This window comes from Chanos chanos, chromosome 10 (genome assembly GCF_902362185.1).
Source record: "Chanos chanos chromosome 10, fChaCha1.1, whole genome shotgun sequence".
NCBI lineage: Eukaryota > Metazoa > Chordata > Actinopteri > Gonorynchiformes > Chanidae > Chanos > Chanos chanos.
The window spans coordinates 25,220,841-25,244,970 of NC_044504.1; the positions used below are offsets into that span (position 1 = coordinate 25,220,841).

Genomic DNA, 24,130 nt, shown 5'->3' on the forward strand with positions numbered 1-24,130 from the left:
ACAAAAGCCAAATAAAAGCACTGCATCAACAGTCCACAACCAAACACTACAGAGTGCTTAGCATCCAAATATTTGTGTCTCCTTCTCCTCATTTATGAAATGAATCTGTCTAATATTACAAAGTCTGCTGGCTTCTTGTATTTATGACTGAGGACCCCCAAAACCATTACCAAGGACATGTACATAGAAATAAATGTAAATGTATGTAAATACAGTTATGTAAATGTCAAAGCATTAATCACGTAAATGTATTGCTTTTTGTTCTTTGGTTGTTCTTCCCAAATTTACTAATAACAGTGTTTCTTGGAGACTAACTTCTCTCAGCTGTGAAATATACATTTGTGCATGTAAATCAAAATAAATTTGTGCACACACAAAAGAGAGGATATGTGTTAGCGTTTACAGTTTCAGTGTATCTCTCAGTCCGTCGAAACAGGACTCAGGACAGAGCTCTCCCTACTCTCAGAAACACCAGTCCACCTCGTCTGGAGAAGACCACTCTGGGTAATGATCCTCCTCTCTAATTCAAACTCAGACACAGCCCTCTGCTTCCCTCTTTTGTTTTTCTATTTCATTCATCCGATTCTGTTAATCCCCCTATTTATGACCTCATGCATCTGCTTTCGGTGATGCCTTTCTGAGAGACCAGTGGAGAAAATCAACCCCAATAGAGCAAAGAGCCAACTGTCTTTAAACAATATTTTGACTGAAATCAATGTAATAGCACATTTAAATCATTCTGTTAGTAAGTCTGATTTTCCAAGTGCATATTGCCCTGTACCTGTGCGGCCTTAATGTTTTGAAGGTTATCTTTACTGTCACACACAGGAGTGCTTGTGTCACCTCCAATCTACACTCCTTTGACTTTTGGGTTCGTGGTAATATAGGTATTTTTTACAGAATGAGATGTATACAGTCTGAGTGGCAGAAGACAGATCATTTTCTGCGTTTTTTGAGTTTCAAGATTTGGCTGCCTGATCTCAGGTGTTGGCCATTTTATACGGTGTATGACGACATCAGTGTGTTCCAGGCGTAAATCTCAAAGCTTTGATCCCTAATCTCTAGAACCTCACACTAAAATGAATGTTTGCTATATATATGTGTGTGTTGGCTCAGAAAACAAGTGCTGTAGCTCGCTGACCTTCTGTTTTTGTAAAGATCCAAGAGGGTAAAAAAAAAAAAAATCCTTGAAAAAAATGTGAGGAAACTAGATATCAGGTTCTCCAAGCAGTTTAGTCTGAAAAACTGTTCAAATAATAAAAGTGAAAAATTGAGCACAGATTCAATGAGTAAACTGATGAGTTGTACAGAAATGCACCTGCAATTGGGAGAAGCAAAATAGAGAGCATGAAATCTTTCTCATTTTTTTTCTCATTTTCTTTTCTCATTTTGTGTTGTTTGTCATAGAATTTTTCTGGACAACAACCTTAAATCCTAAAACCTAATCCTAACTAAACACTGAGTACAGCCTCAGCAGTATCCTTTTATGATTTATTCAGTTACATTCTCCTTCTAAATCATGTGAGCCAACCGGTTGTGTTGTATCTTATTTTAGGGCACCGACATTAGCTTCACCAATACTGACCTATTGATGTCTTCATTTCAGTCTGAGTGTTCGAATGCACTGTGCTCTCTCTCTCTCTCTCTCTCTCTTTCTCCCCCCCCCTCTCTTACGAAAACACACACAAACACACATACATACACATTTGCTGTCATCTCTTTCTCTACTGTCTTTTAACAGGACCAGGCGTCGACGTCAGGGCTCTCTCCTCTGTGGAGGCTCCGCCCACATCTGCCCAGCCTCTCCCCTATAATCTTCCCTCCACAACACTCCCTGTTCCCATGACAACAACTCAACACCTACTTACCACTCAGTACCAACCTACAACAACTCTACATCGTCTTAGCATATCTCAGTATCAACCTGGTACAAGCCAACGTCAGACCAACATTCAATATCAACCAAAAACAATTCAACACCAACCTACAACACAATACTATCCTAGCACGAGTCAACACCATCTAAGTACAACTCACTATGGACCAACAAAAGAACACCTTCCTATAAGTCCAGATCAGTTTACAGGTCATCCCCAACCTACAGCTCTACACCATGTTACAATTCAACATCCTCTTAGCACAACCGAAAACCATCCTGACACAACCCCACATGAGTCTAAAATTCACCACCAACCCATAATTCAACACCCTGATACTACCAAACAAAAAACAACCGATCAACACCAAATTAGTGTAAATAAATACCAACCCAGGAGACCCCAACACCACCCAGCCACCACACAGCACCAACCCACTGCCAATAAACATCACCTTGTTACAACACAAGACCAACCTAGCACAACTAAACACCAGTTCATCACACAGTACCAGCCCAGGACAACTCAATACAATCCTACAAGCAATCACCAATTTAGGACAACTAAACCAAAACCAAGAAGAAGACAGCCCCAGCCTAGCATACCCCGACACAAATCTAACGTAATCAAAAACCATCATAACACAACTAAACACCAACAGAGTATACCTCGAAACAGGACCACCACTCAACCCAAATCAAACACACCCTACCACCATTCAACAACTCAACACCAACCAACCACAACTAAACTCAGAAGACCCAAACACAAAACTAGCACCATACAACACCAACCCAGTGCAGTTCAATACCCTCTTAGCACAACTGAACATCAACCTGGCACAGTGCAACACCAAACCACTACTCAACAACGCAGCATAAATCAACAGCAATCCACTCCTCATCAACCCAGCATAATTCAACACCAATCCACTACTCAACAACCCAGCATAATTCAATATCAATCCACTCCTCAGCAACCCAAAATTCAAAATCAACCCAGCACATCTCAGTACCAACCCACAACTCAACACCAAATAATCACATCTCGCCAACAACCAAAAATTCAACACTGGCCTAGTACATCTCACCTTCACACAAGCGAACAACAGCCCACCACTCAACACCAACTCACAGCTCAATACCGCTCAACTACTCAACCCCAGACTACCACTCAGAACCAAACTAATGCTATCAAAACTACATCTGGCCTCCAAAAACACACCAACAAACCCCCTCTCAGCTCAAACAAACCCAAAGTGTACACTTCTAAAGGACTGCTGAGCAGGAAGACATCCACTCACCAACAAAACACCTCAAAACACCATCTCATAGCCACCCAAAATCAATACAGCACTATCCCACCTCAGAAGCAGCCCAGAACTATCAAAAACCAACCCCCTAAAGAAAACCACACGCACAGCTACACTAAATTACAAACTATCACCATCCCATGGTCACCAAGTTCTACCACATTTAACTCCCCTGGAGAACCACAACCTACTCTTCCCTTACCCCCCGCAGAGAAACACTCACCCAGCCCCATTCGTAAACAACCACTCAATGCTATCCAAACATCACACAGCACAGCGCCACCTATCACCACCCTGTACCAACCTGGGGCAGCCAAGCACCCAGTTACTGACATCCAGGAACCAGTCAGTCAATCGGGTAAACCTCCCCTAGTTTACAACTGTGTTTTAACCGATATGTACCACTTCATAATCCAAAATCGTCCGTCAAAGATATCTGTTAATTGTTCGACTATTCATTATTCAACTGACTGAAAACTGCGCTTTATTCACATGGACTGCATACATCACGTCTGGCTCTTCTAACCATTGCAATGTAATGTGAATCCATGCCACTGGATGAGTGTACTGCTTCCTTATCACGCCACCTACAGGAGCACAAACTGGGATATCCACATACGTAACTCACAGATTCACCACCTTAAAAATGGACGCCTTCTAAATACCATTATTTTCCCTTAAGAAACCTCCACATCCATTGCTGTTGCTTCTACATCACTTAATCTAAAGCTACATCTAAGACAATTACCATCACATCATCTGGAACAGATCTACATCAAAGATCATTACCTCTAAATCACTTAAAACTGACCTCCACTAGACATCATTGTCCTCACATCAGCTGAAGTAGATGTCCACAAAAGGTCGCTCCGTTCATCCACCGCATTTAAATATGATCCCCACTAAATCTCATCAAACTCCCATTCAAAACCTTATTCTGACCACACCTTTCCCATTCTCCAGCCTTGTTTCTCTCCCAACCACAGCTATTTCAATGGCATAATCTCTTCCTTTTCCTCATCCACTTCCTCTCACTTTATCACCCTGTCCTGCTTCACCCATTCCACTCTATCCTATCCTGCATTTTATGCCTCTCTCTTTCACAGTGGTCACTATCTATCTCTGGAGCACTGCCACTCACAGAATTACTGACTGCAGAGCACAAAAACAATAACTTTAAACTTTACAAATGCACGATACTGACACACAGATCTGAGTTCTGGGCTCCTCCTTCATCTCCCACCCAACCTTCATCATCGTCATTGTCGTCATCCTCCACCTCCTCCCCATCACCATCATCATGATAATCCCTTAAGGCTGTTTCCATAACAACCAGCTGTTGTCCGTGTTGCTAAAAATTCTTGTTGTGTTTACAGGTCGAGTTATCTGGAACAACTCCTCCATCTCCATGCCCTTCTCCCAAGTTACAACAGCAGTACAGAAAGTAGGGCCACGTCACCAACCCGCTCCTCTCTCTGCTGTCAATCAAATCAAGCCACACCCTTTTCGCAAAAACACCTTCCAAGGAAAAACAAGGGGTAACGTGACGTCGCTTTCTCTCTTTTTTTACTATTCAATCACTTTGTCTCCCAATTTGGAATCAAAAATTCTATCTATCTATCTATCTATCTATCTATCTATCTATCTATCTGTCTGTCTGTCTGTCTGTCTATCTATCTATCTATCTATCTATCTATCTATCTATCATCTTATTATCTACTGTATTCTGCTACATGTCACATTTTCTTATCTGGGAGGTATATTTCATGCTGGTCTCTGCTCTGTTCAGGCTCATAGTTCTGTTCAGACACTTTCTGCGCGCACACATACACACACACACACACACACACACACACACACACACACAAAACTCAGCTGTCCATGCCAGAAATCTGTTTCTCATCCTGTCCTCCTAACATTGTTTTGTGGAAACGGATGATTTGCTCCCTGGAAGGCCTTAGAGATTTTTCGGATGACACTGTAAAATTTAGCATGAAACATTTCGTTATTTTCTGTTTCTTGTGAATTTTCACTGGCAATTCTCTCTCTGTCTCTTTCTCATGAGGTTATGTTAGCAGCAGGTTTCTGGCATTGCCTTAGGGTAGTTACAGCATATTTCTGAAATGTTTAGAATGGTTAGGGTGATTTAGAGTATCAGGTATGTGGGGGTTATTGAACACTTTTTGTGTGTCTGATTTGTATGTTTTTGTGTGAAGTATGGTTTGCATTTTCAGGCTTAAAAGTGTACGTTGTGCATAATTAACTCCTTCTGTTCCCCCAGGAGGTAATGGGGAACGACACAAGGGGCTGCTGCAGTCTAAAAAAGTCCAAGGTAAAAACACATCTCAAATCCTCTTCATGCTACACAATTTTCAGTGTAAAAACAAATGACTACCTAAGATGTAGTTGTATTTTAGCACTAAACATAGTTGATCAATTACATCATCTTCAAACTTGTTTAGGTAGAGCTGCAGCCCTGAAATTCAAATGACGCAGATACAATCGAGAAATGATTTTTTACAACCTAATTTTACAACATCATTTTGCTTTAGTTGGAAAGTACACAGTTAGCAGTTAACTTTACTGGCTTCTGGCTCCAAAAAATACATTCACGCTTGTGAACTGAATGCTTCACTTTTTGAGCTGTCTCTGGTTTTGAGAGAGAGGACAGCAAGAAAGAAAGAGAGATGCAGGCTATCCTGCTTGTCCTGAACTTGTCCAGCTGTAAGGGTCATCCAAGTGTGATCAGATATGTTTCCTGAGTCCGGTTAGGAAGTGATCCAAGGGACGGTCATATCCTTATGTGACAAAGTTGCCTTTGTGCTGAGAATCTGTTTGGATATGTTTAAGATGAAACCTCATGAGTCAAGTTTGCTGTAAACATAAAATGAAATTTCACGAAACCGATTACTTTGAAAAATAACCAGACTCCACATTTTTTCTTCATTAAAACTCTTCTTGCTTAATTTCCTCAGAGATCATTTGTTTCTTCTTATCTGAAGACTCATAACATAGCCAGAGTTCCAGCTTTTAGCAGGTGTCATGTTGGCCCTTTTAACACTGGCTGAATTCCAGGGGGATCAGGAAAACCCTGCACTATCCTACCTTAAAATAACAGGTTCTGTAACTTTAGTATATTTCATCCCAGGGAACCTTAAACAATGTTAGCAACAGTACTGGTGTGATAATTTTGGAATTGGTCTGTTTTTGATCCAAGATTTCCTCCTGTTAAGAGACTGAATCCCAAGCAGCTGTGTTTCACACCAGTCTCTGGCCAGATATAATATTTATGTGCTGTTTCTATCAGAACATATTTCCAGACCTGAAAAGCATGACAGATCAACCAGTGAAAAAAAGGCTACCAAGTAGTGTTGGGAAGTCGGCCCATGCGTTGTTTTTCTCCCCGTTTATGGTCTGAAGTCAGTCCTTCAAAAGGCAACATGTAATAACAAAATCAGTTGGGTAGGGTTCCCCTCTTTTTTCTTTTATTTTCCTTTCTTTAATTCTCTTTCTTTCCCATGAGTCCATGCTCATGATAAATGTTTTTCAAGATGACTAAAGCACTAAAAGCCAAGCCAGTTTGGATGCACCCTTCTTTCCTGTAGAGCTGAAAACTCCAACTAATATTCATCACAATAGAAACCTTGCCAATCTAACCACAGAGAATACTTGTAGAAATACGTACTCTTTCTCTGACAGTGTTTGGAGACAGAGAAATATTGTGAGTGTTGATTATTCCGAGTTAAATTTCCTGCTGTTGCACGAATGTCAACAAAAATAGATTTAGACTCCAGATCATAAATGTGGTAGGGCTGTTCCACATTCCAGTTACAAATGCAGAGACAATGTTTTGTTCACAGAGTTGCCAGCTCTTTAGAGTGGATACCAAGTTTCATCTCTATGCAACTTGAAGACTGTTGTTTTGTCAAGTTTCAAATCCTGACACATTTTATGCATAAAACATAAGACTTTGCATTTGTAAGAACCACATTAACTGCTCACATATACCTTTAGAGAAAACATTTATCTTTCTGCATTCTCTGTTTTATATATTGTTGGGATTTAGCATTTAGGTTCTGTCCTGGTGCTGGTGCAGACCCAGCTGAAGTCTTTTCAAAGCCCAGACAGCAGTTGTAGACCCTCACGGCCTGGCTTGGATTATTTCACACACACACAATACTGTGATTGTGAGGAATCTGGCCTCTGTTCTTTTACTGTGCTATGTGCCAAGCTTCTCTTACCATCTTTGATTTCCTGTTTCTGTTCTAAATTTTACCAACAAAACAACCCTCTGGGCTCAAATGTCATCTTTCATCTTTTCAACTTTCATCTACCATCACAGGTCTAAAGGTTTTTGAAGGTGTTGATTTCTTTTCTTGGGGTTTTTATTGACATATGGGCAAAGATTCTCAACTAAACTCAAATCTCAATAAAAAAAACAGAAGAGTACAACTCTGCAGGAGTAACTTTTATAGTTTTCACTCTTTATGGAAAGATGAACCAAAAAGACAAAATATGACTGATAATACAAGTGAAGATCAATATTTATCTGGAACACAAACATTTGCAAAATATTCTAGTTTAGTAATGATGTTGTAAATTCAACCAAAATACTTTTCTTTACCTTTCCTAAAGTAATACATGCACTGAGCAGTTTGGGTATCCTTCCTTGTGTTCCTTTAAGACCTTTGCTCTAAGCTTGCACACAGTTCAGTTAAGTTCCAATACAAGTTCCAAATGCAATCAGAAATCTCCATACATTGATATACCTCAGTACCCACAGAGGCTATCACTGGTAACACTACTAAGGAGCGTACTGGCCAGGAGGTGGGGTTCCTTTGGGTTTTTCAGTGCTTTTCAAACAATTTAGAATTATAGATAGAATTTAACTGTTAACTGTGTTTTCCAGGCTCTGGTTCAGCGCCACCTTCTGTGAAAAAGTCCAACCTGGTGGGGAAATTCAAGGAAAAAGGTGAGGACTCTAAGGTATGACTCATGACACCTGACCAACATTAGTCTGAAAATAAGCGAAAAGACCCACAGTAGGTCTCCAGAGTCACACAGAGTCCAAACAAGTGCAAATGGTTGTGTTGCCCTGAATCAGTGAGTTGGCCAGTGTCCCACTTACTCAGTGGTGGTCCCATATATTCAGGCACCAGGGTGAGTTAAGTAAACCACACTTTACCCTAAGTTCATTGTGTTGTTTCACCTTTCACCATAACCCGTGGTGTGTAGCGTGCTTGCCTCAAAAAATCTGTATTTATGTAACTCACCTCACATGACTGGGAATATGTGACTGGACATTACAAATTTGGCAGAATGGGAAAAAAAGTCCCTCTGAAAAGTACATTTTTCCGACCAAACAACTTTCTCGTCATGTCAGGTTCAAATACTATATAAAGTTTGTTATTCAGAAACATGAAATGCAGCCCATCTAAAATAATTAATGTGTACGTTGGTTTGCTTGCAAGTGTGTTTATCTGCGCAATACAATTAATTCTCAGCACTGACTTATGACTGTGCATACTGTGTCTTCAGATGTTCAAATATTTTATGTCACATCTATTGGAGCAGTGAGAAGGGACATTCAAATCACATAATTTTCTCTGTAATCATTCAGAGAAGGTAATTGATCTGAAGAAGGAAGACCCAATACCTGTCCCGAAACTCTACACCTCTACGACTACAAAGACACCCGCCAATAAAGATGTGCCAAGGACAACCACACTCTTCCATCTCTTCAATGGTATGAGCCAATGTACTTCTTTATAAGGGCAATGGATAAGGGCATGCACACAAGCAGCCACATAATCCTCATCCTCCCCTCCTCCCTGATGCTTCTCTTTCTCTCTTCCGCTCTCTCTCTCAGATAGTAACTTTGACACAGGTGATAACTCATCAGTGTTCAGCCATGTCCCTTCCTCTAAGGTAGATAACAAGGGGAAGGAACGTTTCACTGGTAAGAGCCTCGAATACAATAATACCTTATTCAACTTAATTCATATCTGGTAAATTACTTCTGACTGACTATGTAGTCATTTGCTTTTTTTTAATTTCTTGATCATTTCTGCTCTATGAACAATCATCATCTTGTTTGCTCATTTCTGAATAGCTGTGCTGTTGTTTTATCCCCTTTGACCAGTTACACAATTTATTCCTGATCACTGATTGACTGCACTTTTTGTGTGTGTTGTTAACTTCCCATCTCTGATTGGTTGTAATGTTGTTTCATGCGCTCTGATTGGCTGATGTGTGTTCCTTAGCCCCTCATGTGATCTACAAGACAGACAAGCATCCAGATGAGCCCTGTTCCATCACTCACTCCCTCAGTTTCTTCCCTGAGGAGGAGGTCAGTGACATAAATGTCACAGCTCCGCCCAGAAACCCACCTTCCAACCTCACCGTGGTAACTGTGGAGGGCTGTCCCTCCTTCATCATACTGGACTGGGAGAAAGCAGATAATGAAACAACAGGTAACACACAAATGCAGGGTACAGTTCACAAGACCACAGACCAGCTTCGTAATGTAAAGAATTATGGTAATGAATTAGATTATATAACTTTTAAACATTACCATCTATGGATGGAATGAAATCCTTTCTTTCTCGGTTTATAAATTGAAAAATTCAACAAAGAGAATTTTTTTTCAGATATGGCATGGTACTACTTCCACATCTGGAATGTCTAAGGCTGAACTTGATTAGTACATATTAAATTCCAGCATTATTCTCTCAGTAAAATTAAGGCTGCATTACATCAAACCGGGCAACACGGTGGCTCGGTGGTTAGAACTGTTGCCTCACAGGCTGGGTTTGAATTTCAGCCATCCCAGGTCCTTTCTTTGTGGAGTTTACATGTTCTCGCTGTATTTGCGTGTGTTTCCGCTGGATTCTCCGGATGGCAAAACGAACTGGAGTTGGTCCCCGGGTGCGGCACTGCAGCTGCCCACTGCTCCTAGCTCCTATCTCCTATCTCCTAGTGTATGTGTGCTTACAGGTTCTAGTGTGTGTGTGCTCACTGCTCCTAATGTGGGTGTATAGGATGGGTCGAATGCAGAGGTTGAATTTCACCGCTCACTGCTCCTACATATACACTGTGTAATCAATAAAGTTCTTCTTCTTCTTCTCCTTCTTCTTCTTCTTCTTCTTCTTCTTCTAAAACTCCACATTAAAATGTCTGTATGCACTTATGAAAACACTGGGATTACTCTGTTTTGATGGCTGGTCTTCTGTGTACTTAGTCAGTGTTTCCCAACTGAGCTTTGATTCTGTGACAGAATATGAGGTCACTACCTCCACTAAAGGACCGCACGGTGACGAGGTGTCAGTTCTGACAACCAACCAGACACACACAGCTGTGGAAAATCTAAAACCAGAGAGCAGGTACATACACACACACACACACACACACACACACACACACACACACACACACACACAACAGTCGTGTGACACATTTTTGGAGTAATTGTCAAATAGAGCAGTTGTTTCTCAGTGTCTGCATGGATTCCATTCACTTTGATTCAGTTTGAGGCATACAACACCTTTCACAACAGACGATGTCAAAAGACTATGTGATATGATAACTATTCATTCTGGTCTCTTTCTCTCAGTTATGAGTTCAAGGTGACCCCGAAGAACGAACTGGGTTCAGGCCCCACTAGCCAACCTGTCACGTTCAGTACAGAATCAGGTAGACACAGAAACACATACATACATACATACATACATGCATGCACACACAAACATACATGCAATCCTAAATTGAATAATTGCTAACATAACATTAGCTATCTCATTCAAAATAGAGCCAATATACATTTATTCACTCCTTCTTCACAACGCAAACTAAAGTACAGCTTGGTCTGAGACTGTGTATACTCTTCTTATACCTCATACACACTAAAGGCCACTAAAGGACTAATGACATGATTACAGGTATATATGTATTTCATCTCAGTTGCTCAGTCAGACAAACTGTGAAATCTGAGTTAAGCGTGGGGTTACCAGGTTTAACTGATTCAGACATACAAGCCTCTTTTAGTCCATTGTTATACTGTCTTCTCCTTCCATATTAAGAGCACATGACCTGGCAGTCACTGATTATCTCATTGATCATTTTACGGTACCTTTACACTACATTTACATCTTTTAACATTAACTGTGTGCATATGATGGTATAATAAAGTAGCTTGTTATATTGCACTGAGGCATTAAATCTTGTGTGATGTGTGTGTCAAAGTCCTTAGTGAAATGAGTCATTTTTTTCTGTTGATGCTACTCACAAGGACAATGCCAACAGCACGGTTCACCAGAATATCAAGATAGCTTTTAGGTAGATTGAAAACTCAAACTTTCAAGCTAAAACTTTTACAGTACCTTAAACAATGGTGTAATTCAACAGACAATGATGTAAGAGTACACAGAATGAAATTCTAGAATGAACTGCAGTACAGAAAGTGCTGCAGTAATACAGACAGCGATGTAATTTTACTCATTGTGATATAATACAATACACAAGAGCGTAATTGCAATGTCATAGCGTCGATGGTGCCGTAATTCTACTAACAGAGACTGAACATTTCAGATGGTGGTGTAATTATACTGACATTCATGTAATGCGTAAGACAATAAATGTCACCTCTTTCTTGTTTCTTGCAGCGGACCCACGAGTGAGTGACCACCGAACAAGTAAGTGCCATTGAACCAAACACATTTGGGACAGAGATCAGGTCACAGATAGAGAGAAAGAGAAAGAGACATTACAGTGAGATTCTTTATTAGGGACTTTTTTTACCATTAAGAACAGGGGCAATCATGATATGGTCATATCTTGACCACTAACAGTGCCAAGCCATGTTTTTGCATGCACTTCCCTTTTTCAGTAGTTTTTCTCTAAAAGTAACCTTTGGACAGGACCTTTAAAAAAAGTCCTTTTAAGAAAACTCTTTGGCTTACAGGAATCCACTGTGTTTCTCCTTATTCCTGCACAGGTAAGAATGCCATCTGGTCATCATACTCATTCAAAACTGAGTCATACTCAGAGTGCAGTGGGAGACAGTATGTGAAGAGGACTTGGTACCGCAAGTTTGTGGGCATACAGCTGTGCAACTCTCTGAGATACAAAATCTACCTGAGCGACTCACTCAACGGTCAGTAACTGCCTGTCTGTTGTTCTTCTCCTATATACTGAGAACATACTACTTGTCACTTTCGCAAGTCCAGTTTAGGACCAGGGTGGGGCTGACCACTCTACCCCACTGCTATTTTAGGATGGAATGATAAATGTGCCACTATGATTAGAATTTTGTAAATCTGAATTTGTGTTTCATCATTTGAAACTGAATTTGATCAAATTGAATTTGTATTCATAGCTGCTGTGAGGTGAAACAGAGTTGATCTGTGCACGTTTGATTGTCCTGAGTCCCTGGAAATGTGTCTGAGTCTTGTGAAATGTCCTCTGAGAAATGCTGATAAATTGAATGCAGAGTTTTTCTGTTGCTTTCTCTGGTGCGTTTGCCTTTAATTCTCCCGCTCTGTTTTTTCATTTTATCCAAATTCTCATCCATTGCCTCAATAACAGATTCATGTAACTCTGTTACCTTAAATACTTCTAACGTCTAGACTTTCTCTTACCTGCAGGTTTGTCTCTTGGTAGGGAAGCTAAGTCTGTTCTCTCTCTCTCTCTAGGTAAGTTCTATGACATAGGAGACCTAGCTGGCAACGGGGAGGACCACTGTCAGTTTGTTGACTCGTTTCTGGATGGAAGGACAGGAAGTCAACTACCACAAGACCAGTTACCCCGCAAAAAAGGTTTGTTTACACACACATTCACGCACACACAACCACTTCCTGTGCAGTTACCCTCCAAAACAAGAACAGCATTCACACAGGTGCACACACACACACACACACACACACATATCACATCTTACCTCTCTATGTCTCAGGGTATTACCGAGCTATGCGTCAGGAACCTGTGAGCTTTGGTGATATAGGAGGTGGCACTCATATCAACTACGCCTCCTGGTACGAGTGTGGAACCTCCATCCCAGGGAAGTGGTAAAATGCCATTATTGTGATGGACGGCATTCCTGGATAGAGAGTGACCTGCACAGAACTAAAGTTACTGAAGCTCATTAGCATGCAAGAATCATGCTTGAATACAGAGACATGTCACAACCCCTCAATGCTTTGGTTCATGGGGGCTGGTTCAGTGACAAGCAATTTATAAAATGCATCAAGAACTCTATTCTATATATATTTTAATATCTAAGGACACATTCACTACACTTTATTTATAGACCAATATTAAAGATTAAAGGAACTGTAAATTTTAAAAAGTTAAAAGGGAACTTGAGTATTCACAGCAAATTTCAAGTTGTATATTTCCCACTGTTATTTTACATCCAGTATCAGCTACATTGTTACAAAGATTGAAAGGTAGGTGCTATTTTACAGTATTCTCATATTGGCTTTATTCCAGTGAGCGTGGATAATAAAAATACTAAAAAAAAAAAATGCTGATATGAATCAAACATTAGAGTAAACTTAACACTGGTCACGTGCTGTGTGAATAAAGCTGGATGAGCTCAGAGCACACACGCTTAGGTAAGCAGGCTCTCTGAAGAAGGCATAAAGTAATATTGTTTTATATTGTTTATTGAAATGTTGAGAGTGACATATTTCCTCAAAGTCGGTTCAATGAGAGAAGCCACAGTATGATGAGGGAAACACTTGTCACTCTTGCAGAAGCATGTACACGCTTTTACCATCACTTTAATTCACATTTGCACACACAACACTTAAACATAATCTCAACATGAACTCAAACTGACACAGTTAGCTTCGCTCTGTTGAGTTCTCTCACATTAGCCAACATGGCCCTGCTCTGATTTGCTGTATTTATATGTATATTATGAAAATAAGGAACAAAAGGTTCACCATTAAGATATTAAAACATCAGTCTCTTGGACTTTGGATAAAAGGACCTTGGATAAAAGCAGAATAAATTAAATTACAGTCAAGATGAAAAGGCGATAAAAAGCTGTTCACATATTTAAGTAAGGTCGTTAAAGAACATGAGATTGGGAAATGTTGAGGTGGGGATGACGAGGGAAAGCACTTTTAATGTGAAACACGTTCAGTGTTTTGTCCAGATAAAACCCACAGGCTCATAATGTCGAGCTGACAGTGTTTTTTTTTTTTAAGTTGTATAAAGCATTTGACTGGATTTATGTTTTAATATATTTTAATATATGTCCATCTTTCTCTCAAATAAAATCTATTTTTGCTTGTTTTTGTAATTTTCTTCTGAGGAACAAATAAAAGTGTTTTTCCAAATGTGTAGAAAATTGTATTTTATTTAAGCCCCGTGCTTGCGAGATATTTAGTGGGTGTGAGAACTGGGGCACTGACTGGATTTGCAGAAGTCAAGAACAGAATTCATCTTGTGCTTTTCTGAACTTCTTAATAACTGTGCACTATTAACTACCACTACATGTGCATACTGTGTTGGTTTTTAATGATCACCTGCTTTGAAGTGTGCAGTACCATTGTAATGTTTACAAAGGTGGAACAGAAAACAAAATGCTTTGGGAAAAGGCATCTGAAAAGAGCACTTGAAAACAACAGGATGAAAGGAGGGAGAGAACAGAAAGCACACATATTTGTACATAATTACACCTGTGTCAAATATGGCAAACTTACAACAGACAGACTGTTCCCAATGGGGAGACAACATGTACAAAATATGATTGTCTTTCCAACAATTCCTCTACACTTGAACACACAACCACACTCTCACACTCACAAACTACTCCATTCTGTTTGTTTAGTTTCAAAGTCTTTATTCCCCTCTTGTGATCAATGTTTTTACAGAAATGACTATAGTCACTGCAGTGGGCCAATTTAAGGGTTAGGAAAAACCTATGGTGTGAATGAGGGAAAAACAAGACGAGAACAGAGGAACATAATGATACAGCATCCTTCAGTTAGGTTTTTAACATCTAGTGTTTAAACAGAAAGCAATTGATTAATGACAATACCAACAAGACAAGTGATCAAATAAAATGGCACACACACAAACACCACTCTCAGAAAACACACACACACACAGGCACACACAGCTGTCAACTCCCACACTATTTGGTCTCCCGCATGTGCAAACACACGTATACAGGCTCTTTCTCACATTCTCTCTCACACACACAGATTATATGTTGTGTTAAACACATCAGATTTTTTTTTGATGGGGGGGGGGGGGGGGGGGGGGGGGGGGTTGTTGTTGCGTTGGATAAGATGGAACCGGCTGGAGCTCTGACCAGCCGAAACAGACTGTAAGGGTCGACTGATGGACTTTACCATTAACTCCCTGCCAGGCTCGCTTGGTTTACCGATACCCTGGACCCGGCTGGGTGTAACCCTGACCATAAGGGGGGCGGTTCCGGGCATATGGGTTGGATCCTCCAGGGGGTGGGGTTACAGTAGCTCCAGGGGGTGGGGTATAGCCAGGGCGAGGCTGATAGCCAGGCTGAGAGGTGGGTGGCAGACTGTAATTGGCTGGCTGCTGAGAGGCTTGGGAAGTGTAATTTTGTGGGAACCCCCCTGGTGGATATTGCCCCTGAGGTGGAGGCTGTGATTGGCCAGTGAATCCAGGGGCGGAGCCAGGGGTGGGAGCCTGAGAAGTTGCGGCAGGATAATTCTGGAACTGGGGAGTGGTTCCAGGGGGCGGGGCCTGAGGAGCACCGGGCTGAGGAGTGTAACCAGCTGAAAGAAAATGGCAAATGGAAAGAGAGATAGTTAGACAGAGAAAGTAAGTAAGCTTGACTATTTATTTTCTGGAGCTTCAGTAACAACACAATGACAAAATAGGGGTAGAAAAAACATTCCAAAAAATGGTAACATAGTATTTTAAAAATTTACAAATGTCTCCGTTTGAACTATATGAGGGTAAAAGGTAAGAAAATGTGGCAGTGAAGGACAGTGTCACACAATGCGAAATGATGTTGAGTGAATGAGAGTAAAGGCAGGGAAAGAGTTGTTCAGTTGTACCAGGGTACTGCATGCCATACTGCTGCTGAGGGGCAGCAGGCTGCTGCGGAGGATAACCACCTGGAGCCTGGTACTGCTGATACATCTGACCTGTAAAACAAACACACACAAACACACACTGATCATTCACACAATACACCATACATACATCTGACCTGTAACACACAAACACACACACCTGTCATTCACACAACACACCATACATACATCTGACCTGTAAAACAAGCACACACAAACACACACTAGTCATTCACACAATACACCATACATACATCTGACCTGTAACACACAAACACACACACCTGTCATTCACACAACACACCATACATACATCTGACCTGTAAAACAAACACACATTGGTCATTCACACAATAGAGCATACATACATCTGACCTGTAACAGACACACAAACACACACTGGTCATTCACACAATACACCATACATACATCTGACCTGTAACACATAAACACACACATCTGTCATTCACACAACACACCATACATACATCTGACCTGTAACACACACACACACACACCTGTCATTCACACTCAAATAATCACACACTAGACCATCCATACATCTCATCTTTAATAGACACACAAACACACACTAGTCATTCACACAATACACCATTCATACATCTGACCTGTAACACACACACAAACACACCAGTCATTCACACACTACACTATACATACATCTGATCTTTAACAGACACACAAACACACACTAGTCATTCACACAATACACCATACATACATCTGACCTGTAACACACAAACACACACATCTGTCATTCACACAACACACCATACATACATCTGACCTGTAACACATACATACAAACACACACTGGTCATTCACACAATATACCACATATACATCTGACCTGTAACACACACACACACACACACACCCCTGTCATTCACACTCAAATAATCACACACTAGACCATCCATACATCTCATCTTTAATAGACACACAAACACACTGGTCATTCACACAATACACTATACATACATCTGATCTTTAACAGACATGCAAACACACCGGTCATTCACCCTCAAATTCTGACACACCACATGGAGCATGAGGACATTTCTTCTTTTAGTTGTACCTCTAAGCATGTCTTACCACAGTCTTAGCATTCCAGCCAACCCTTTCTAATAGTACGCCTGGGTGTGGGTGTGTGCGTGTGTGTGTGTGTGTGTGTCTACAGTGTTGCACTAGAGATGACTCAAACAAAAACTTACAATTATGTCATGACTTTAAACAGAACTTCTGTTTGTAATTACTGAAAGTCCGAGTTAGAATTTAGTAACACCACAAACTAGTGCATTCACAGTGCTGTCTGGGTGGTGGCCGAACCTTTATTTAGAACACTATTAAAGTGAGATCTCCCTTCTCTTACTGTCCTTCATCTGGACAAAAAAACCAAACTGCCAACACCAAATAGATGCTCAACACCCGACAGAAACCACATTAATGGATTTAAATGGACAGACACTGCCTTCTATGCATCACTTAAACTGGTTAAATGTCTGCAGAAGCATAGTCCAGAGTCAATGCAGTGCTCAGCTGTAAAATGCTGTATGTGTGTGTCTCTGTTTTTACCATCCATAGTGGTGCTAGGGGCTTGCTGGACCCCTGAATATGGTGGGGGGGCTGGGGCAGCCACAGCAGGTTGAGGAGCAGCTGAGGAAGAGGAGGTACTACTGTCAGGTGTGCCAGAGCGCTCCTCCACTGGGGCTACAGCTGGGGCTGTGACAGATAGACAGACAGAGATAAAGAGCGGGGGAAAGAGAGTAAGAGCAAGAGAGAGAGAGACAGAGAGAGAGAGATTGTCATAATTAATACAATCCGTAAGTAGGGATGGGTATTGTTAGGATTTTATCGATACTGATATCGATTCTGATAATGCTTATCGATACCTATACTTAATGATACTCTTATTGATACTACTCTCCATAATTTGGTGCAAAAAATAAAGACATGACATGAAAAGATGTGAAAAGATTTGACAGTTACTTTATTACTACTTTTTTGCAGAAATAACAAGTTTTCTGAGTTTCCTGTATATATTATGAGGGAGGAGCAATTGCTACAAACGACTGGTCAACAAATGTCTGGTGGTGATATGCCTTTATGCTTGACGTTATCTATGGGATTATTTAGGAACATACATTAAAAGTGCTTAAAAGCTATACTGTGTCCTAAGTTAATAACTACAGACTTATTTTTATAACGATAACGAGTGTTAACTTGACTTGAAGTCGAGAGAGCTGCATTTTTAGTTTCTGCATTTTTAGGCAAATCCTATCAGAATCAGAGCTGGGAGGTTGCACTGAGGATGTACATGCAGCAACCGCTTTGCTAAAGCAGTCAAACACGTTGCACTGCCTCAGATTTATAAGATGTTGTATTTGCAAGTGTTTCATGAGGTTGCTGGAAAATGCTCTCTGAGGTGCATACATTTGAAAATGCTGGGTTCGCATTGTAATGCAGACAGAGAAAACCAAGAGTTTCAGAAACGATGATGTATGGTTGCCATGACTCTGGTGAAAGTTTGTGCTTGAGACACCAAAACAAACATGATGGGCGCAATGCAGTCCATGCTGCTCTGTGTGTCAAATCTGCTGATCTATCTTCAATTACACATCATCATACTGTACAATGCACATACGCTGCTCTAACGCAGAACACAAGCTTTCTATTTGCTGTGCTTAAGAGACGGAAAACAAACGCAATGGTGGCTCAAACCCTACATGGAGCGGCGATTTTGGACGCAACCTGACCGAACAACAAACACTAGGGCGTTTCAGCGTTTTGGTGTGGGTGTAGAACATTTGGAAAACGGTACAAAAATGATAGTGTGTACAGAGAAACGTTTTTACATAAAATCTGCACTTTCAGATTTACCCGGCTTAGTGTGGACGTAGCCTTAAAATGAATTAACAGTACATAAATACTGACAGCAGCTGTTTGTCCAGGAGCTTATCGATATTTCGGTACTGACCAGTCAGGAACTGGTGCCAATTTAGTACTGGTTTTCAGTACCCATCCCTATCCATGAGTAAAAAAGGATCCTTGTGGCAAGTCACATTACATGTGAATCACATCACTGTTTCCACTGTTTTCTTCTTGAGACTTGAAAGGTCAAAACCAACAAACTGTCAGTTCAGTTAAAAAGTATTAAAAAGTATCAGTCATTTGAACCTAAAGTCCTTTGGCCAGTCCTGTTCTTTGCCAGGCCAAAGGCTATGATGGTGTGTGTGTGATTATGTACCTGCTGTGGCCTGGTCCTCAGACAAACCAAAGGCTGAAATGACGTTCTTGCTGACCTCCTCCTGGTTCTTCAGAGGGTCAAACGCAGACATACTGGCAGCACTGACGGGAGGAGCCTGCTTCACTGTAGAGTCTACAGCCTCTACACACTCTGCACACACACAAACACATCCAGATATATGCGGGCACACAGAGCCGTGTAAGATGACATTTTGAGGTCTGATTTGATTTGACCAGAAAATCCCTGAGATAGCATATATGCGCATGTACTTGTCTCTGTGTTTGTACTTTTGAATGTTGAGACTTTGTGTGTAAATGAATGAGAGTGTAACAAACTTTGCGTTAGTACCCGTTGGTGCTGAATATGTGTGTGTGTATACCTGTCTCTGTGTTAGTACTAGCTGGTATTGGTTCAATCGGGGGCTCTAGGCTGTCCAGTAGACTGTTAACTTTGTTCCTCAAATCGATCAGCTCTTTACGCAGATACTTCACCTGAGATGACTCCAATGGCTGTGGCTGCCCATTCACTGAAGAGAGAGAGGGAGAGAGAGAGAGAAAGAAAGAAAGAAAAATGAGGGGAGAGAGATAAAGAGCAAGAGAGAAATGGATGATAAATTACAGCGTTCAACATCTATATAATGAATGAAAACAGCTTATGTAACCATCACGAATCAGATAACCTCGTCTACAGATTTTGTAAGTTTTCTCTGAAGCACATCTGTGTGAGAGCCACTGCGGCCAGACTCCATCCAGACTACAGAGATACACGTAGCTCAGTCTGCCCCTGCCCCTAAAAACCACTCACACTTCTGGGACACATAGAGACACGTGAGCTCCAAACCATGAGTCGTCACCATGTTACAAATGATCAGCAAAAACACATTTCTGTTTCTCTGTTCTTTCTCTCCGTTTCTCTCTCTGGGTAGTTAACGATGGCCGTTAAGGGCAGGGTCAAGATTGAAAACAGAGCATATGACATTACATCATCTGGACTACAGAGAGCAGAGCCTGAGAAACACAGACACACACGATTTCCAAAGAATGATCCACACACATACACAGTTTCCAGAAAATGATCTCCCCTCCTGCACATACACACAGTTTCCAGGGTGATTCACACACACACACACACACACACACTGTCGGTTTCTCTTTCACTCACACAAACACACCACACACACACGTGTACACATCACTCTTATTTTCAGCTGTGCATTGAAAACACTGTGCATCTGTAGTCTTATAATTCTCTACCTGTATATAGTTGAATATTAAAAAAAAAAAAAAAAAAAAGAGATGTGGAAACATGGGTAATAGCCAGTGACGCTGTAAACAACATGACCTCATATGACCCGTTTCTCCTCAGCATACCTTTGCCCTCTTGTGGACATTAAAAACACATACACACTCAGTGTGACTAACACACGACTATGGCGCCACACTGTGGCAAGGACATAGCAATGCTATTTCAAACTGCCTTCCAAAATAACCCCAAAAAACCACAATTTTCAACGAGCCCTGGGGTCGACATTGATAACTGTTCATGTTTTCTTTTTTTTCTTTAATAATAACTAAATCAATCCCGCGAATTTGAACCCGCTTAAAGGGAGACAACCACACCTAGACTGCTGACCTAACTGCAAACCTGCAAATGCAGACACAGAACCTCATTACTTCACAGCATGAAGAATAGCCCCTTAGGGTCCAGTTCTTACATGACTGTGCTACTGCTTTTGTCATGAGTTTTTATTCGGGTTGAGACAGATTCCCATTTCAGATTTGTATTGTAGCACCATTTAGCACAACCACTGCATTTTCTTACATCTGCAAGCAATTAGCATAAGCATTCGTCTTTGAAAATGAAGAAATAAGTTATTGACAAAACTAGTATTTTACGAGACATGGTACAATCTCAGCAGTAACTGTCCTTGGAATATAATACAGTATTTACAAAAGAGCACTCACAAACACCCCTTAACTCATTCAATACTTAAGCATAAAAACAAAACCAATGGAAAATGAAGCTAAACTCTTACCAAACAGAGTGAGCCTGAGTATTCTGCTGCACTGAATGGCAAAGGACAGATCAGAGCTGTCAAAGATGGTGATGAGATCATTGTCTGAAACAGATAAAAAGAAACAAGATCAAATCAATTCAGCAACAAGCTCATGTTCTTTCTAAGGTGCCCTCAATGAGAGACACTTTCCTGTAAAAAAAAAAAAAAAAAAAAAAAAAAAAGGAATTATTTTTCCTCTGAGACTTCTCAACCTCTTGTTACTCCACTATTTCTTTCGCTACGTTACTGAGTCCTTCCTCTCATTGGAACATTTCTGAACACAGTGTTTTATCTACTTCATACAGTGTAAAAGGACTGCTTGTTTTGCAGCACCCAAAACATACAAAGGATTATTTCCTCATGTTGGATGATGGCTTGTATGCTGGTGTGTAATTGCCCACCAGTAATTTCATGTTCTATGATGAAAACAATTAAAACATTTTGCAATTAAAAAGTGAGCAGTCCTTACACTGAAGGTTACATTCTCTCTGCTCCACAACTGGTTGTGTATAACTCAACAATACTTTTGTTTAAAATGTGAGCAGCAGTATCTTACCTTCATCCTTGTATTTGATGGTGACCTCATCGCTGCTCTGTAATTGGCCACGGAAGACACGCTGCATCATCAGAAGGAGCTCATCGTAGGTGATGTCTTCATTGTGGATGGGGATCCTACGGATGTCCTCACCCAGCTGAGCTTTAATGATCAGCTTCCCACTCAGGTCCAGCTGTCCATTCATCCTGCTGATACACATGCACACACCACAATCAGAAGGAGAGGGCATTCACATTTAAAAAACACACAAACAAACAAAAAAAAAAAGCCCACACAAAATATCTAGGCAATCAGATATGTAGAGGCTGAAATCCAATAGTCTTTGGTTGTTTAAGCTTGCCGTTTCACAACTGACAGGTGTAACCATAAATAAACACAATTCACCACAAGACTGAATAAGTGTGTCAGCTAAGTGTAATGTGGGTCATATGTTGAATAACCTATACAGTGTGTTCTTGACAGGTGTAGTGTAATGTTCAGAGATCAAGGCAGACCTGCCAACACTGCACTGTTCCACTGCAATTCTGTTTTTATAGCTCGTCTTTCCCAATGCAGACTTTAGCCCTACACATACGCTGACCTACTGATCCAGACAATGTGGAAGACTGATGTTTTACTCAAAGAAAGACAATACCTCTGATTGTCAGGCCTTTATGTGTAACTGTTAAAGAGGATGTTAGTGAGTACGTGATAAATCATCACTGTTAATCACTCACTGACAATAATCTAATTAATCTGGAGCACACAACTCAGGATAAAACAGAAACTCTGATTGATCTGTCGAGAACACGAGAACGACAATATCTTGTACCGATATTAAGACACAGACTACAGAGAAGATACAAAGAAAACATATCACAAACATAAACGTGGACACAGCAATACAGCGTTTCAACAAAAATAATCAAATCCCACAGTTCCTCATCTCCCCTCCTCCTTAACGAAAGGAAAACTGTACTACACTAATGATTTCCGACCTTACTATTAAAACAGCGATTAACACTTTTGGTACAACGAAATCTGAGCTTCGTTTATCAGGAAATGGAGAAATCTTCTTTAAAATTATGCTCAGAACAGCAAATGTTCTGCACGCAGTTACTTTAATATGGGCGAGGTTTTCCAGGCCCAAGCTTTAGTATAGCCTGGCTAATATTGGCGAAGCTAGTTGTTTACTCATGTAGCTGACGCAATTTCTACTAAATGTGTAAACTTTGTGGTCGTGTTATACTCATGTTCACATTATGTAGAGCTCCACTAAGTATCTGAGCAAAACTAATACGACATATATGACTTGTTAAATTGCGAGCACACGATTTATATACATAGTGTAGCAAGCCTAATGCTAACTGTCGCCATTTTACTGTGTCACCAACCGGATGATCAACTCTGCAAAATAATGATCCATTCACTCTCCACACGCCTGGCACCCACAACTTAACTTCCTGCCAAAATGTCTGCGGTTACCGGCGTCAATGGCTTTGGGAACTTTTTGTCTTAATTATGAACGTAAATATGAACAAATACATGTGATAGCATTAAGTCTTACGCAAAGCACAACGGAATCGACATTCAACCCACAAATTAATGATATAATGACAAATATATAGACTGTCAAAGACATATTAGGCTAAATACCCAAGCACTTTAGCTGATCTAACGCTACCACGACATGGCTTCCAGTTGCCAATCTCGAAAACTAAATCATTTCCCTGGTTAGGAAGTCATACCTGGCGGCTTGTAGTTCCGCAGGGGTTTACGGTGTTATCGCAGGACCGACTCTGCTGAAGCCTCGTACCCGGGACAGAAGCTCTCGACCACTTCAACACATCCGGAAATCTCTCTGCGCGGCCTGTACGTGGCACTGGGCTCTAAACGCAGGCGCACTGGAGCAACAAATTATCACATCATATCAAATCAGTTCAGTTCAAACACTTCATGACATTCTCAACCCACGGTCATGAACAGATAATGTTCGTTCAGATATCTTATGC

The 24,130-nt window shown here is 40.8% G+C and overlaps 2 protein-coding genes across 3 annotated transcripts in view; one reads left to right on the forward strand and one right to left on the reverse strand.

Moving 5' to 3' along the window:
* abi3bpa (ABI family, member 3 (NESH) binding protein a) overlaps positions 1-13,254 on the forward strand; it is a 19,224-nt gene extending 5,970 nt beyond the window's left edge. The window contains exons 6-19 of the mRNA XM_030787526.1: positions 1,742-1,836; positions 2,854-3,547; positions 4,566-4,727; positions 5,471-5,521; positions 8,099-8,161; positions 8,810-8,935; positions 9,059-9,148; positions 9,453-9,662; positions 10,466-10,571; positions 10,802-10,881; positions 11,850-11,879; positions 12,182-12,340; positions 12,879-13,001; positions 13,139-13,254. Coding sequence (XP_030643386.1) covers positions 1,742-1,836; positions 2,854-3,547; positions 4,566-4,727; positions 5,471-5,521; positions 8,099-8,161; positions 8,810-8,935; positions 9,059-9,148; positions 9,453-9,662; positions 10,466-10,571; positions 10,802-10,881; positions 11,850-11,879; positions 12,182-12,340; positions 12,879-13,001; positions 13,139-13,254 — 2,105 coding nt within the window. The remainder of the gene's footprint in view (positions 1-1,741; positions 1,837-2,853; positions 3,548-4,565; positions 4,728-5,470; positions 5,522-8,098; positions 8,162-8,809; positions 8,936-9,058; positions 9,149-9,452; positions 9,663-10,465; positions 10,572-10,801; positions 10,882-11,849; positions 11,880-12,181; positions 12,341-12,878; positions 13,002-13,138) is intronic.
* A 2,194-nt stretch (positions 13,255-15,448) lies between these two features.
* Positions 15,449-23,989, reverse strand: tfg (trafficking from ER to golgi regulator). 2 transcript variants are annotated; one of them, XM_030786449.1, is made up of 8 exons: positions 23,867-23,989; positions 22,140-22,324; positions 21,563-21,646; positions 19,907-20,053; positions 19,528-19,677; positions 17,856-18,002; positions 16,242-16,331; positions 15,449-15,956 (listed from the first exon to the last, which is right to left on the reverse strand). In XM_030786449.1, the coding sequence occupies exons 2-8, from the start codon at positions 22,321-22,323 to the stop codon at positions 15,580-15,582; spliced, it is 1,179 nt and encodes a 392-aa protein (XP_030642309.1). In that variant the 5' UTR covers position 22,324; positions 23,867-23,989; the 3' UTR covers positions 15,449-15,579. The 2 variants fall into 2 exon arrangements, with proteins under 2 accessions (XP_030642309.1, XP_030642308.1); XM_030786448.1 differs by having other exon boundaries at positions 22,140-22,327.
* Between the last annotated feature and the right edge of the window lie 141 nt (positions 23,990-24,130).

Coding starts and splice junctions, on each gene's coding strand:
- tfg (XM_030786449.1), bottom strand. CDS start 22,323: ATGAATGGACAGCTGGACCTGAGTGGGAAGCTGATCATTAAAGCTCAG. Junction 20,054..21,562: donor ACTCAGGCTCACTCTGTTTG/GTAAGAGTTTAG, acceptor CTCTCTCTTCAG/TGAATGGGCAGCCACAGCCA. Junction 19,678..19,906: donor TAGTACTAACACAGAGACAG/GTATACACACAC, acceptor GTGTGTGTGCAG/AGTGTGTAGAGGCTGTAGAC.